This window comes from Phaseolus vulgaris, chromosome 3 (assembly GCF_051622355.1).
Source record: "Phaseolus vulgaris cultivar YP4 chromosome 3, ASM5162235v1, whole genome shotgun sequence".
NCBI lineage: Eukaryota > Viridiplantae > Streptophyta > Magnoliopsida > Fabales > Fabaceae > Phaseolus > Phaseolus vulgaris.
This window is the reverse complement of record NC_143500.1, coordinates 39,230,567-39,248,381: the sequence shown is the minus strand read 5'-3', so window position 1 is coordinate 39,248,381 and position 17,815 is coordinate 39,230,567. Positions and strand designations below refer to the sequence as shown.

The following is a 17,815-nucleotide window of genomic DNA, read 5'->3' as shown; positions in this document are numbered from 1 at the left end:
TATTTATTTCAAAATTTTATTATTCTTCGGTACTCAACCATCTTTCTACTATAATTATGTGAGTTGGAAATCTAACATTTGATAAAAATATATAAGAAAAACAATGTTTAAAAAAAACCAGCATACCTATTATCTAATAAATGGTATTAAAGTTGTTTATTCATTTTAGTAATCGATTTTTTTAATAGAGAATTAATAAAAAAGTTTATTGAAACTTAAAGTAATATCTCAACTTTTTTTCCTCTTTGTCTTTTCCATTATCTTGGAACAAAATTCATAAGAAAAAGATATTTTTTCGTGATTTTTTTTATTAGAGGAAGATTGGTATGCAAGGTTGAGGTTGTGATCGTGAAGGTGGTGAAGATAGGGAAAGGAAGTTCAGAGATAGAAGTATGATGATGATGCATGAATTCAAGGAATAGTTTGTTGTTATTGTATTGTGGGTAAGAACTATTTTGGTGTGCTTGGTGATGGTGACGAAGAATAATGGACAAAAGCAACACCTTCATGAAACTTAGTATTGGTGGAGGAAAAATAGTTTGTTTAAAACAAAATAATAAACACAAATTGCTAATTGGGCTCAACACCCTGATAACTACTGTAAGGATTTTATAGATTTAGAAAATATTATTAAAATAGAAGTGATATATTTTAAATGACACTTAACTATTTTATTATTAAAAATAAAAAGAGTTATAAATAGAAAATTTATAATTTTTTATTTTAAAAGAACCATCATTTTTCTAAAATTTCTCTTTTCATTTTTTTTTTCTCTCTAAGATTTTAACATTCTCACTCATCAGTTTGACTATCAGAATATGTCATTAGACTCCTAGAAGCGAACTTTACAAGATTGTCCAATTAAAATATCATATATAGTAAGTTCACTTTGGTTTATTTTCCTTTGAGTTAGTTTTGATCTAGTTAGGTTTACCTTTAGTTTAGACTTGCATGTGATGCTTTTATCTTCATAATTAGTCTATGTTAGCTCAGGTCCTAATTTACAACTCTTTCGTGTAGTGTTTCAAAACATGTCCCTCTTCGTACATAAAATTAAAAGAAATATTCAAAAGAAAATAAACATTTTCATCATCCAATTTCTCATTGAGAAGCTCTATCCCCAGTAACATTATTTGCTCCCGTGTAAATACACGATCATCACATATTAAAGAAAACAACCACAAAACAAAGAAAAGGTAAGCTAGTTATTTTTAAAATTTCTAATATAAATATAACTTTAAATATCCACATAAAGCCAGTAATTCTCATGCATTTTTTTTTGGTTTTTACCAAAATGGTGTCCGTTTAAAAAAAATTATAAATTTAGGCAAGTCGTGCCTAATTGGGACGACTTCATATGCAGAAGTCGTACCAATTAGGCACGACTTCTGCCATTTCATACTAAAGTCGTGCCAACTTGGCACGACTACTGCCCTGTCATACTGAAGTCGTGCCAACTTGGCACGACTTCTGCCCCGTCATACTGAGGTCGTACCAACTTGGCACGACTTCTGCCCCGTCATACTGAAGTCGTACCAACGTGCCTAATCATTATTATATATAATTTTATATGGTAATAAAAATAGGTCTGTCTAATTTTATTTAATATTTAATGTTTTAAGAATTTGTAAAAATATTTTTTCGTATTACTTAATTTCTATCAATCATTATTATATATAATTTTATATATGGTTAATGTTTTAAGAATCTGTAAAAATATTTTTTCGTATTACTTAATTTCTATCAATCATTATTATATATAATTTTATATATGATAATAAAAAAATGTGTCTAATTTTATTTAATATTTAATATTTTAAGAATCTGTAAAAATATTTTTTCGTATTACTTAATTTTTATCAATCATTATTATATATAATTTTATATATGATAATAAAAAAAGTGTCTAATTTTATTTAATATTTAATATTTTAAGAATCTATAAAAATATTTTTTCGTATTACTTAATTTCTATCAATCATTATTATATATAATTTTATATATGATAATAAAAAAATGTGTCTAATTTTATTTAATATTTAATGTTTTAAGAATCTGTAAAAATATTTGTTCGTATTACTTAATTTTTATCAATCATTATTATATATAATTTTATATATGATAATAAAAAAATGTGTCTAATTTTATTTAACATTTTATATTTTAAGAATCTATAAAAATATTTTTTCGTATTACTTAATTTCTATCAATCATTATTATATATAATTTTATATATGATAATAAAAAAATTTGTCTAATTTTATTTAATATTTAATGTTTTAAGAATCTGTAAAAATATTTTTTCATATTACTTAATTTTTATCAATCATTATTATATATAATTTTATATATGGTAATAAAAAAAGTGTCTAATTTTATTTAATATTTAATATTTTAAGAATCTATAAAAATATTTTTTCGTATTACTTAATTTCTATCAATCATTATTATATATAATTTTATATATGATAATAAAAAAATTGTGTCTAATTTTATTTAATATTTAATATTTTAAGAATCTATAAAAGTATTTTTCTTATTACTTAATTTCTATCAATCATTACTATATATAATTTTATATATGATAATAAAAAAAGTGTCTAATTTTATTTAATATTTAATGTTTTAAGAATCTGTAAAAATATTTTTTCGTATTACTTAATTTTTATCAATCATTATTATATATAATTTTATATATGGTTAATGTTTTAAGAATCAATAAAATATTTTTATTGACGTTGGCACGACTTCTGTATGATAGGGCAGAAGTCGTGCCAAGTTGGTACGACTTCAGTATGACGGGGCAGAAGTCGTGCAAAGTTGGCACGACTTTAGTATGACATGGCAGAAGTCGTGCCTAATTGGTACGACTTCTGCATATGAAGTCGTCCCAATTAGGCACGACTTGCCTAAATTTATAATTTTTTTTAAACGGACACCATTTTGGTAAAAACCAAAAAAAATAACCCCATGGTCAATAAACCTTTATATCCTAAATCATAATTCATCTTCCTCAGGTCAGACTTCTACTGACTCACAACACATAAACACTTGACTCGTGCATTAACTTAGATTCAGAGATATGCATTTGTCATATTATGTCACTGTGAAATCCACACAGCTATACGCATAAATAATCTCAATATCATCTCTCTCCTAGTATGACAGGATTAAGTCATATAACAGGTTAAGTTAGTTATCTTTTAAACAACTTACTCATTCATATGAACCTCATTCGACTCTCACCACCTGAATAACTTCATTATATGATTCTATTATCTAAGGAGAGTCAGGATATCTCCTTCTAGACAAATCCCTAATTAATGCACATCCTAAACAATCTTAACACGATATTTTCTTTTCTAAAAATACTATGTCTTGATTAAGATTCATATTCCACATCTCACAATATCCAAAATCACACAATTAAATCATACCAAAGCTTAGAATTTCAAACCACACACAAATTCATCCAATAATCACATAGATATCTAATTAAAGGATTTTTCAATTAAATATGTGTGAAACAAAATTTTACATAATTTATAAGTAAAACTATAAAATAGAAATAAACCTACATTTTAAAAGCAAAGATAAAAAAAATCTGTTATTTTATCAAATATACTAAACCAAAGTCACAAAGTCCCTATTATAGTTGAATAATCACTTTAAATCAACATCAAACAACCAATACTCAACAACATTATCATTTAAGTGATTCATCAAACTATTTAAATACATTCATTTACTTATTCAAATAAAAAACAATATAATTTTATAACATCTATCATATATAAAATTTCACATTGAAATCTCAATCAACTTTTAATATACTTAAAACTGCAAGAAAGTTTGAAACCGGTGACCACGTCACCCCCACATCCAGATCTTCTAGCCTAGGATTCTATTGGAAATTAAGACTAGTTTCCCTTACCTGAAATTGATCAGATACTCACTAAGAACTCCAAATCTACAAAAAACTTAAAGGTAATTTAACTTGCACCACAGAGTCCTAATAAAAAAATCTAATTATATCACTAGAACCGTGAGCTAAGAGAGATTTACCCTAAAGCTAAAAGAGTCACATGCAAAACAAAGACAGAGACAACCTAAATTCAAAATTTGACTTAAAGAGAAGAGAAAAAAATGAACTTACTTTATCAAAGATTCTGATAGAGTAGTCTTGTAATATTCACTACTAGGAGTTTGATGACAGACTTCGATTGTCAAACTAATGATCGAGAAGGTCAGAGAGAAGAGAGAGAAAAGAAAAAAAAACTTTTAAGAAGATAATAATTATTTTAATATGAAATCTAAATAACTAAATTTTCTATTTATATGTTCTTTTTATTTTAATAATAAAATATTTAGATATTATTTTAATTACACCACTTTTATTATAAAGACTAATTTTTCGATAGTTACAAATGTTTCATCAAAAATCAAGTAAATAATAAAAATAGGTAAAACATGATTTTGAAAATTTAAATAAATTCAAATTCTTCATTTTTTAAGTAAAAATATAAAAAAAATTAACTTTTAAGTAATACAAATCTTCCTAAATTTCTATAAGTTTATTTTTTATCCAATAACTTTTTTTCATGATTTATTTTAAATTTTATATGAAGTAAATTATTTTTTCATCTTTTATGTAAATACTATAAATAACTTTATTTTAAAAAATGGTTGGTAATGTATAAAAAGACGTGCAACGTATAATATCTTTTTGTAGAAAATAATCAAAAGTAGACCACATGAGACAGTGATCCATTGGTGAACTCACCATCTACACAGTTAAAAGTAAATTATATCAGTACTATTTATTTTTGTGAACAGAAATTATATCTCTCACCTTTTATTTTGACTTTTATTCATTCTAGCATTAAAATTTATAAATAAATGCCGACTATTATTGTATTGAGAAAACCTCGTAGTAAATTATCGCATTATCCAATTTTTGTTGTACATATTTTAAAAAGATTAATTTGACACTCCCAAAAAAATACTCACACGTAACTATCAACTTTAATAATATAATAATATATATCATAATTTTATATTAAAAATAAATAAATATTTTTCAGAAGGTGGATGGACTGATTTGACTGGTCTATGGGTAACCATTATGTTAACTTCAAAAAATTAAAATATTTCAATTTTTAAAACAGCGGAAATCAATAAAAAAACTAATAAAATCAGTGTGGAATCAGTGAAAACTAGAGTGAAAAATAGGTTTAAATTGATATTTTAAATTACATACTTTAATCTTTTATTATTATCTAAAAAAATTTTAAACTAAATTCAAATACATATTTAGGGGGGGCTTCTGTGACTTATGGTCATTGCATCAATGAATTCTAGAGAATTGAGGAACCCTAAAGTGGAGGTATTTAAAGGAGATTATTAAAAGAGAAGGGATCGACATGCTTTGTATTCAAGAAACTAAGTTATCTAATATCAGCTGTGAGGGATAATGACATCAACTTTGTCCATAATGAAGTATCGAATGGTTTCAGAGGGATTCTTACTCTCTAGCATAACAATTTCTTTGAATGCTCTAGGCACATCTCTAGCAAACACTTTGTGATAGTCTCTGGAATTTTTTGGATAAAAATATCTCTATTGTCATTGTTAATATGTATTTGTCATGTAATATATCAAGGATAAAATCAGTTTATGGGAAGAGTTATCTAAGTTAAGAGGGAACGAGACTCGCAAATCTTGGTGTATTCTGAGTGACTTTAATGCTATCAGGAAAAAGGAACAACTTAGGGGAGTTTGTTATGGAAGATGTGATAGTAAGGAGATATATGGTTTCAACAGTTTCATTTAGGAGATGAGCTATTAGATATTCCTTGAGTAGGGAGAAAGTTCACTTGGTACAGACCAAATAGCAAGGCAAAAAGCAAGATTGACAGATTCTTAGTTTCAAATGAATGGTTACAAACTTGGGTAGGAAGTAAAAAAATATGTTATAGGTTGGCAGGTATCGGACCATTGCGCCTTAATTATGAAATCTCACGTGGTGGACTGGGGTCCTAAACCCTTCAGGTTTTTAGACATATGGCAGGAGGACAAAAGGTTCAGTGGCTTCGTGAAAGAAAAATGGGAAAAGTATGTGGTGAAAGGTAATCAGGTTCTGGGTATAAGAGATAAGTTCAAAATGCTTAAAGGTGACCTAAGGGAGTGGAATAAAGAGGTGTTTAGTTATATCGAGATGGTAAGAAAATAGCTCTTGAATAAACTACAATGTTAGATCAGAAGGATGACAACAACTTGTTCCCTGACTTTGAGAATGAGGCTCGCTTGGAAATCTTGAGTCAGTTACAAGTAATCAATATGTGAAATGAATCCCTTCTCCAACAAAAATCCAGGTCTCAGTAATTTAAGCACGGGGATTCTAATTCTAAATTCTTCCATGCTATGATAAGATGGAGAAGAAGGAAAAGTGAAATTCATGGGGTGCTCTGCCAGGATAAGTGGATTGAAGAACCAAGCACAGTAAAAAATGAATTTCTAAAGTTCTGTTCTAATAGGATGTCAACTCGATGATTTTGGGGTCAGTTTGGATAATGTACCATTTTAGAAGATAACAAAAGATAAGAATTGCATGTTTATTGCACCTTTTGAGGAACTAGAAATCAAGGAAGTTGTATGGGAGTGTGAGAGTGACAAAAGCACTGGACTAGATGGGGTAAGTTTCAATTTCATCAAGCATTTTTGGCATATCATTAAAAAGGATTTTGTCAAGGCAATTCAGGGTTTCCATGCTCACGGTTGTTTTCCAAAAGGTTGTAATTCTTCTTTCATCTCTCTCATTCCTAATCTTCCAACCCTCAATCTCTAGATGAGTAGTATAAGCCCATTTCTTCGGTTGGAAGCATCTACAAGATTATTTCTAAGATTTTGTCTTACAAAATTAAGAAAGTGCTTGAGAATGTGATTGACTCCTCGCAATCATCTTTTTTATCCTAAAGAGCTTCATTAGATAGTGTTTTATTTACCGTAGGGTACTTAAAAAAGTTGTTCAGATTCTTTTTCATGTATAAGGGTTAAAATACCCTTTTGTGTTCCTTTTATATTTATATTTATTTATTGTTTGCTATTAAAAAATTAAAAAAAATCATTATGAATGATTAAGATAATTGACCCAGATAGAAAGAAAGATATATTTTATTTAATGCAATACATTAATTAGGTTAATTTTACATAATAATATTTAAAAAAATATTTTTGGTATAAAAATTTACATAGTTCGACAAAAAAAAGGAAAAAAATTCTTAAATTAATTTATTTAAAATGAGAATTTGAATTATAATATAAAAAATGAATATATAGAAATGAAAAATGAGAGAAATTATTCAGGAATAAAGAAGGTACTTTATGAAGTCAAAGGGAGAAATGATTGTGTTTCTTTTAAAAGGTTGTGGAATATTGCACGCAGCTTGACCCACCAAAACGTGAGAATGATTGACAAAACGTTGCAATCAAAAGGAACATGCATGTCCATAAAGGTGAGAATGATTATGGGGGATCCATCAGTCTCTCCATAACAGTCATTAGATGCTCTTTCCTTCAAACCACCACTTCAGTCAATTAGGGTTCCTCATTCTTCACTACTTCATCTTCTGTAATGGCAAAGCACCATTTACGTTATCAACTACTTTTCAGACAAATCTTCAGACTAGGTTTTTAACCTTCGACCATTTTCCTTTTCCCGACATTCTTTTCGCCCTATTATACATCCAAGATAGTGGGGTACCTCTCTATTATTTTATTATCATTATTATTTCTTCATCGATGGTGATTCGTATTAGAATTAATCTGCTTATGTTATGATTGCCTTCTGTTGCCCACCCACTAATTAGAAACCTGAATTAAACTAATTAATCAAAGAAACCAGCTTCTACACAGTTACATTATACAGAAAAATGATGGCACCAACACTGACATTCAACCAGCTGTAGGGAATATTTCGAAACACTTCAATACATGCAATCCATACTTCAAAAATACATATTTCAACCTGTAAAATGCAGAACCCTATTTTTCTGGGAAAAAGAGTCTTTGTTGAGAAAAAAAAAATCAACAAAAGTGCAATTATAAATACAAAATAAGAAACTGCGAACACAGAGGAACTTAAATTTATACTTTAAAAGTGACAACGTACGGTTAAAGGATGTCACAGGTATAGACACCTATTCAGAAAGAGAGACATAAGGAAAGGAAGAATGTAATATTTAAGAAAACTTTGGTACAATGACATATAAAATCTTATTATATACTGCACTATTTCTTAATCAGAATGTACATATCTTGAATGTTGATCTATTTTAATTATATGAACTCTTAAGATGGTACTTAAAGAGCATAAAAATAAAGCACAAGTTGTGTCTTTGGTAGAGCCTACAAAATTTTGATTCTGGTGTTTACCTACTTACAACTGTTAAATGGGATTAAAAGTTGTAATGTTAATGGAATATAATAAATGTTAGTTTATTCTCCTCTAATAGCGAGGAAGCACAGGTTTTAGGAGCAGAGCCCTACCAGCATCATGTCATTACAGTGGGAAGAGGGCAACGAAAGGTGTACTTACGTATACAAAGGACAAATGCTAAAGGCATTGATCTTTTAAGCTTTTTGTCCTGATTAATTTATAGGTAATGATTTAGACGAAGCAAAGGAAGAAGGCAACATGCATAGTGGTAGTATGAGGTTGGTGGTTATCCATATGATGTTAGCAATCATTCTGGTATACATGTTGTGCTTATTACATATGAAGTTAAAGAAACTCTTCCTTTGCTTTGCATTGATTGTCTCAACTTGTTGGCCTTTCTTTATGCTCATCATTTCTCACTTTAAGAAAAGTGTAGAATGCAACAAAAAAGCAATAGTAGCCGTGGGACAGGCCAAATTCTTGATTTTTACATTCTACAACCGATCTATCATTCAACCCTTTTAATACTGCGTATCAAATTAAATGTTCTCTCCTTCTTCCTATGCTTACAAAATAAGTTTCAACAACTTATTAAAATATCATAGAAATAAGCTCACAAAGTTTAAATTTGGTTTATCGGATGAATTTAATAGATAAAATCATTTATATATCTACTGGTATGGACCGACTGAGGTGACCGAGACCCCACGGACGGTCAGGTCGTTGATAACACTCAAACCAAGGTCAGTGAAGCTAAACTACCATTAAGAATTAGGTAATACAACCATGAGTGTGATTCATTCCACTAATCGAGTCCAATAAGGTAAGTTCATTAAAATAATATAAATAGGACACATTCCAAAAAGAAAGGTACGTCATTATCACTGTATACGCCCGAGTGTCGAATACACTCTTTACTGACTTGAGCGTCGGAGTGCCTTCTGCAGGTACCTTCCCATTTGGCATTCATCCGAGACTCAGAGCCGAAAGAATAGCGTGAAGACTAGAAGGATCACAGTGAAGCTTTAGCAACCTGTCTGAAGAAAGGAAGAAGACGAAATTTTCAATAGTTCTCTAGGTATCATCTCTCTAGCAGTAACAATATATAATTCATATTGTACTTGTATAAAAACATTATTCTATAAAAACATTATTCTCATTGTAAAATTGAATTTTAAAAAGTTATTTTTATCAATAAAAAAAATTAATATGATATTAGATATTTCACGCATATCACAATCCCTATACATTAACCTAAAAAAAATAAATTTCAAACTCACCTAAATTATCCCTTCAATTTACTATGGTCCATAAAGTCCATCCACATAACTAAAACAAGCAACACTGTATCTAAAAAACAAATCCACTTACAAACATCACACGTTATCAATCAATCAGGAAAGAACCCCCCGAAAACACACTTTAAATACAATTCAAATCAACCAAACCTACTTAATTATGTTCCTTATCAACTCACATTGAGCCAACTACACAGCTCAGATTTCCAAAACAACTTCCTTCCGAACATCCTGCAAAAAAAATTAAGACAACCCACCGTCTTGTAAGAGACAAGCCCATAAAATGTGGGGGCGGATTGCCCCTCACCGGGCTCAATTTATTGACATGTCTTGAATTAAAAAAATATTAATTTACTTATAATACGTAATATATATAAAAAAAAACAAAAGTTAAAGGAGATAATTTTGTATTTTTTATTATGATACTTCTTCCTACATTCTATCAAATTTTTTTCTTTCATCTCATTAATTTCAAAATTTAATATAAATGTCAATTATGGAAATGAAAATTTAGAAGAGAAAAAAAAATCTAAACTAACATTTTCGGAACAACAATTTTACCTTCCAAAATTTAGAACAACTATTTTGACTTTCGATATTTGATTTCTAAAATTGATGGGGTGTATGAAGAAATTTGAGAGGTGCAAGAATAAACATCCTTTTAACTATTGTGCGGGACAGACTTAATTAGGTCAACAAGCCAAAATAGTGAGTCCGCTTCCATTTTCACTGTGTTCGGTGGACCTAGGTATTAATAACATTGTTTTCCACTTATATCATGCATAGACAAGCATCAACAACCATATTTGTAGACAATTCCATTAACTTAACTATCCATGTATGTTGTAAAATTGTGGTTAACCTTTGACTTGATATATATTGAAGACTCATATGATCAATTTTCACTTTTCTTTTTGGTAAAGTCTAATAGAAAAAATTACACAAAATAAAAACTACTCTAGAAATATCATTACTTTGAGTTTGAAATTTTTAGTCTCATGGGGAGATTAAAAAGAGATAAACAATAATGACTTATGCACTTGTATTTATCAAGAGTGATATATGTACTTAGTAGTAATCAATGTCTTCTTGTAGTATAATAGAATCCTTTAAGAGTTTTACATGTAGCAAAAAATTCAAGGTGAGTCAGTATAGATATGTTGTGTCTTTCTTGTTATCTGACTGGTATGCGCTAAGACGATCACGGTTTGTGTAAAAAAGTTTGGTGCTCTATTTAACCTAATTTTTAGAGTTAAAGCTTGCTGGTTACTTCATGCTAATAATATTTTGGTTTAATTACCTTTTTACTCTCTACATTTAGGGTCAACAATTTACTACAATGGTTTTAAATAAAAATCAATTTAGTCCTCAATTTTTTTTTAAAATATGCAATTTGTCCCTTTTGTTAAATTTTCACCAACGACATTAACGACTAATGATGTGGTAAGTGTCAATGGTATTGTTATGCACACATGTCTCCACATCAAAATCTCGTCATTACCCTCAATCCTAAACCATTCCCCCTCTCTCCCAACCCTAACCATCTTTCTTTGGGAGTCACTTTTCGAAACAACGACTTTTTTTTCATCATTTATCATGTATTCTCCATGACTTTAAAATATGATTCATAGACATTTATAATGTGTCTATTAAACAAAATTCGTCATCTCTTTTTCTTATAAACTTATTTGAAAAAAAAAAACACATTCTTAATTTGAACATAAAAAATTTATTTGCGAAATAATTCACTCTAGTAATTTTTTATATATAAGAAAAAAAATCAAATGTATACAAACTTTTACAAATTTAATCCTCATTTTCTTATTATTGCATTATGCCTAGTTCTTGTGTTGCTATACTATAGTATTTTCCATAAATACATTATTCATTATTAGCTTTCACATGGTTTCATTCATGGTTATATAAAGGATAATCACTGAATATAACATAACGAATATAATTATATAATATAATAATAATATATAAATTTATATAATAATAATAATATTATAAAATCATAAAGAATAATAATGGTAATAAAATTTTAAAATAATAATAATTTTTTTATAAAGTAATAATAATAAAGAATTTTATTATATAAAATCATAAATAAGTAATAATAAAAAATAATCAAAATAAATAAATATTATTATAAATTTTTTAAAACAATAATTAAATTATAAAAGTAATAATATTAAAATTAAAAATAGTAATAATATTAACAATAATAATTAAGTTAAATTTTATTCATATTTTATGAATTCTTTTAGACATTTTTATATGTATTAACCGAATATTAAATAATTCGTAATTACGGTTTTAATCCAAAGGTAAATAGAAAATATAAATAACTTATTATTATTCATGTTTAATATTTATTAACTTTAAATTTGATTTAATTTTGTTAAATTTATTTTTAATAATTTTACATATATTTACAATATAAAATAATTTATATTTCTTTCTACTAAGTTTCAATTCTAAAAATAATGTTCTAACATATACAAATAATTAATTATATTTTATTTTGAATTAATTTTAATCATAAATACAAAACTTCTAATTTTACAATTTCAAGGATTAATATTTTTTAAGAATCATACTCACAACATTTCTCAAGAACTTCCCCTTCACTTCTTAGTTTTGCTGATTAATTCAAGAATTCAAAGAACCTCTTTTTCAATACTCAAAGAACCTCTTTTCCAAGCTATTACCGTTCACACACGTATCTTTGTCCTCTCCTTACAATTCACTCGTTGAAACACACTCTTAAAGACATTAATTAGAATTTGAGTGAAGTAGAAAGTTGGGGTTGACTGAATAAGGATTAGGGGATAGTGGCAGTGAGGAAGGAAGAAGAAGTGAAGTTTGAAGGTTGACGCAAAGCAAGAACAGCATTCATAGCATGCAAAGACAATATATAATGTAAGGTCAGCTAAGATCGATAGACCGCAGAAAAGGAAAAATGACGATAGACGACGATAGCTCTATATATGTTGGGGGTCTCCCTTACGACATCACCGAGGAAACCATTCGCACTGTCTTCAATTTGTATGGTGCCATTCTCGATGTGAAGGTCCACTTTTCTAACTCTGTCTCTTTTAGGGTTTTAACCAACTTTGTTTATCGCCACCTTATTTATGTAATTCCTTTCACAAATAATCAATTCCACCCATTGGGGTTTCGTTTCAATCGCCAAAGTTTTTTTTTTTTTTTTCAGATTATCAACGACCAACGCAGTAGGGGGAAGTGCTATTGTTTTGTTACTTTCACAAATCCTAGGTCAGCAATCGACGCCATCAACGACATGAATGGCAGAGTATGTAATTTAATTATTTATCCTCTTTTACTTGTTTTAGGGTAGTCAATATTTGGTTATGAAATGTCATTGTTGTGGTTAGCTTGAGTTTTAGGCGTCTGACGCTCTGTTGTTCTGAATCAGACCATTGACGGTCGTGTGGTTAAAGTTAATGGGGTGAGGTCTCGTGGGGGCAGGCCAAACTTTGGCAGAGAACGGTATTATTATCATAATGATGAGAGGAATGGAGACTGGGATCGTGGGAGAGACCGAGACCGAGATTATGATCATGATAATAGTGGTAGGGATGGATACAGGAATCGGAGCAATGATTGGAATCGAGACCGTGATAGGTCTCGAGACCGAGACCAGGACAGGGATAGAAGATTTGAGCATATGCATGATTATGATCAAGATAGAGATCCTATGTTAGACAATGACTGGAGTAGAGAGGATGATAGAGCTGAAGATGAAGAAGAACATAGGGGGGATGATGGAGATGTGGATAGAGACCACAACTTGGATTTTATTGCAGACAGGAAAACGGATGGGACAAGTGACCTTGATAGAAGTTTTGATGAAGATAGAAAAGATCAGTCAAGGAGAAACAATGAGTAAGATTTCCATCCATTTTCCTTGACATACTCCTTGACATATGTTTATTTCCAACCATTCTTCTTCGATTTACATATGTTGCATGCATCATCTACTGGTCTTATTAGTGTTTTTTCTGCAGCTTGAATGTTACTAATCAACATAGCATGGATCTTTCATCGGAATCAACTGGTGCTCATGATGATCAGGTAATGCGAATGCCTTCAAATTTCTGAAATGATGAATTCTGAATTTCTTGTCCAGGTAGCATATTGGCATAAAATAAATTGAAGCTGAATGTGATACATTTTTTTTTTTTTTGGTTTAAATTTTTTGTGTGGATTTCAGGTAGAAGCACAATTAGAGAGCTCAACTAAGCAGCTTGATCAACTAAAAAAAGAGGTTTGTAATCTCTTTTAGAGCAAACATGAATGAATGATTAAAATTTGTTAAATGGTCAAGCCCATGCTAGCAAGTAGCTTTTTGATAGTGACAAATATTTTCTTCTGACTCAACAATTGCATTTTTTGGTTCCTCGAGTAGACATACCGGGAGACCATGTACCTGACCTAGGAGATGTGGATTCGATGAATCCCGAGTCAACCCATATATTAGAGATCTGGCACCATTTCCAACCTAAAATTTTAAAGATAGATTTGTGGATTTTTCTCCTTATATTGTTCACCTACTCATTCCCACTTGACGAGGGACTCCTGATTCTATAGTTGAATTCCTCACAATTTTCTCCTAAAGTCTGAGTCCTCTACACATTGCAAACCCCCCTCCACCTCGAAAATGTTCTACCCACGAACCTCTGTGACTCGACACTTTCCACAAATGGATCCAATGGTTTTTCTCTTTATATATTGCTCATCCGATGAGTCACGAGTCATGAGTGGACCCATATATAAGACACTTTGTTGGAGATCTTACATCGACTAGGGATTAGACCAATTTACAGTTATACAAGTGGGGTAATCCTCACTTTACAAGCTTGTTTTGTGAGGATGAATTAGATTTAAAATTTACTTCCTAATATGGTATAAGAGTTAGGTTTATACACCTAACATCATCTCTAACCCAGAATTTGAAGCCAATTAGGTTTATGGGTCTTACTCTATATATATTGCTCACTTCACTTATCTCCACACTTGAATTCATCACAGTGCATACAAATGCATACGAAGAATTCCCTGAATCCAATGTTTTCTAAATACTGAGTTGGCATATCACTTAGTTGAGAAATCTTCCAATTCCGAATAATAAGTCCTCCAGCGCCCTGTGTTAGTTTTATTTCTGATGTGTGTTGATGATGTGGGAAGTGGAATTTCTTGGTTTTTCAGGTTTCTCAAATGGAAGAGGGATTGGAAGAGAAAAAGGTCCAGGTTAAGGAATTGCAAAAGCAATCTAAGGTATCTGTTTTGCTATACTCTTTTGATTGTCCTTTGAACAAAAAATCTGTATTATATTCTGACCTGGAAGATATTTACTGCAGAAACTGGAGGATGCACTGGTCAATGCAAAGAAAAACTCTTCATATCATCAGATGCAGTTGATGAAGGTAGTATCTAGTTGTCATAATTATACATTAGATATTTGCAGTCCCTATACTATTGTCAAATTCATGTACTATTGCTAACATTGGGTTTGGGCAATTGATATTCAGCTGCGTAAATGTTTTCTGCAAGTGAAAGATTGCACAGAAAGGCTTAAAACTAGTGAAAAGGAACTTCAGGTTTGTGCCTTAACACCACGTAATTCTGATTTCTGTACAAGTCTGCAAAGTATGTCTTGTGTTTTTTAAAAAATGATTACATTATACATTGTGATCTTGGATACTGCTTTTTCAATATCACATGATTTTGTGCATTATGCATAATGAATTTTATGTAGAATTATGTGACAAATGCTTCCTTTATAAAATGTTTGTTCAAATTGTTATGCTACCTTGAATTTTGTCTGTCAACATAGATGCACTATATAGTACAATTTGTATAAAAGACGAGTCTTATGACTCTTTTTTTTTTCTGTTGCCCCGTTTATCTTTAAAATTACGTATGGTATTTATCTTTTGGGCCTATGATATGATAGGAACTTGGGTATTGTGGGAGTGCTCAAGTCTAACATCAAGCAGGTAGCCCTTTTTGAGGCACTAACAACTAGTTTTGCTACCAGTTAATAAGCATCCAAGCACTTGTGGACCCACCCTCAAAAGCTAGCCACTGAGGGGAAAGAACCGAACACTGAAATATTGCACTTTGCACTCATACTTCTCGATGTGAGACTTAGGCACTCCATAATATCCCAGTCCCTAACAAACAATTTCTGTCTTTTGTAATTTGTTACATTGGGGCCAAAGATATGGATTTTATTTTGAGATAAGAAATTTTAGTAATGAAAGAGATGTATAAATGTAAATCATTAGAAGGATAAGATATGCCGTGAATATACAAGAAACATCAATTAAATTAGTTGTCACAGATAGTTAATCTCCATAGTAGAACCCGAAGTGAAGGGTAAAATATGTTTTTATTTATGTAAATATGCTAAATTTGAATTTAGACCTCCAATTTTTTTTGTTAGTTTTGATCGTCATCCTTTTAATTTTTGGAAATTGGTCCCTTTTAATACTCAGTAATGATTACATGTCCATACATGCCACCTCATGATGATCATTTACATGGCTCGTATAAATGCATGTTATGTGATCACTAAATTGTAGATAGATATTTAAAATATAAATAAATCTGTGAGGACCAAAACCCAAAAGCTTTTTTTACTAAAATCATATTTAACAATACTTGTAGGGATAAAAAAATATATTTATGTCTAAAAAGAAAAAAAAAAATATGCCATAAAATACAGTGGAAAACATTTTTTTTTAAGAAATTAAGATGTCTGAAATAGACCTGTTGAGATTCGAAAGATCTCTAATGTTTGCTCATCGTTATTGATTTGAAATTATGAACATTGAGTGATGTTTGGAGTTGTCTGATAAATTTCTGAGTTGGATTTAGTGAGTTCAGTTGTTCCTATTACTCCAGTTGTTTTCTTTCCTTTGTTCTCTATCTCCACGTCCCAAATGGATGAGATGAAATCGTGATAGTAGCACGACTAAGTGTTTTCTCTTGGTGGCTTGCAGACTCTAATTGATACCGTACTGTTAGAGATTGATGGTGATGGCGTTGGATTAAAGGATGGACTACTAACAAATGGAAGTCTTGATGCTAGATAGTAATATATCTTTGGGAGTTTCAGATTGTGTCACTAATGCTTTAAAATGGGTTTAGCACATCATGCCTTGTCTGATATGAATGAAAATATGCTTGGATAAATCAATGAATCTCTTCTATTTTTCCTTTTCTGATTCAACAACTCTAGCTTTTACTAAATAGCATCAATAGAGTTTTGCTTATACTGTTTAGTTGTTGGTTACTTGGTCATAATTTTGACTTCATCTGTTATAAATTCACTAGAGAAAACTAGCCGTACGTGGTACTTTTCGTATTCCATTGCATGATCTGGTATTTTTTATCCAAAAGCTTGTGTTTTGGCATGAAAAACTGACTAGTTGGTGTACTGCACTTGCTACTAGGAAAATGTTTATTGGCTCCGTTGCATGGCGCAGATACTGGAGTGACGAGTTTTTGGTAATATACTAAAGTTTGAACTACTGACATCCTATAAAATACATTGTCACCAATATGGACTGATCTAAGAGGTACTGAAAAATCCGTAGCAAAAGTTGGCACACATAGTTTGCCACTTGAAGCTTTTAACCAAATTTGGTTGATGTCCAACTTAGTTACGATGCCTTAACTGAAAAACTTAAATGGGTTAACCTGGTGAATAAAACTTAATTAGATGTTAAGTAGAAATTATGAATGTATTCTGGTAAGAAAAGTGAGAATCTTAGCATGAAAATTTTACTAGATTTGGGTAAATAGTAGATTAGGCCTGGTTTACTTTTGCTGGTTTAATGGAAGAAACGTATGGCTTTGGCTTCCTACACCCCCTACAGTTGGGTGAAATGACCCAGTTCCCCTCTGTCCGCTTTTCCCTCACTTAACCCCACCACTGCTGCTGCACTGTCACTGAGGAAGAGAAGGAGAACATTATAGAGAAGAGTGAAAAAAAAAAGTTCCATAAAGCTTGTTTTTAAACATTGTTCTGGAAAGTTTGTTCTCG

The 17,815-nt window shown here is 30.2% G+C and overlaps 1 protein-coding gene across 1 annotated transcript; it reads left to right on the top strand.

Moving 5' to 3' along the window:
* The first annotated feature begins 12,352 nt into the window (after window positions 1-12,352).
* On the top strand, window positions 12,353-17,051 carry LOC137807484 (RNA-binding (RRM/RBD/RNP motifs) family protein). Its single transcript, XM_068608144.1, has 9 exons — window positions 12,353-12,811; window positions 12,956-13,054; window positions 13,178-13,647; window positions 13,770-13,836; window positions 13,976-14,029; window positions 14,971-15,039; window positions 15,123-15,188; window positions 15,294-15,362; window positions 16,770-17,051. Exons 1-9 carry the CDS (start codon window positions 12,701-12,703, stop codon window positions 16,860-16,862), a joined length of 1,098 nt encoding a protein of 365 aa, XP_068464245.1. The 5' UTR covers window positions 12,353-12,700; the 3' UTR covers window positions 16,863-17,051.
* Window positions 17,052-17,815: the final 764 nt, after the last annotated feature.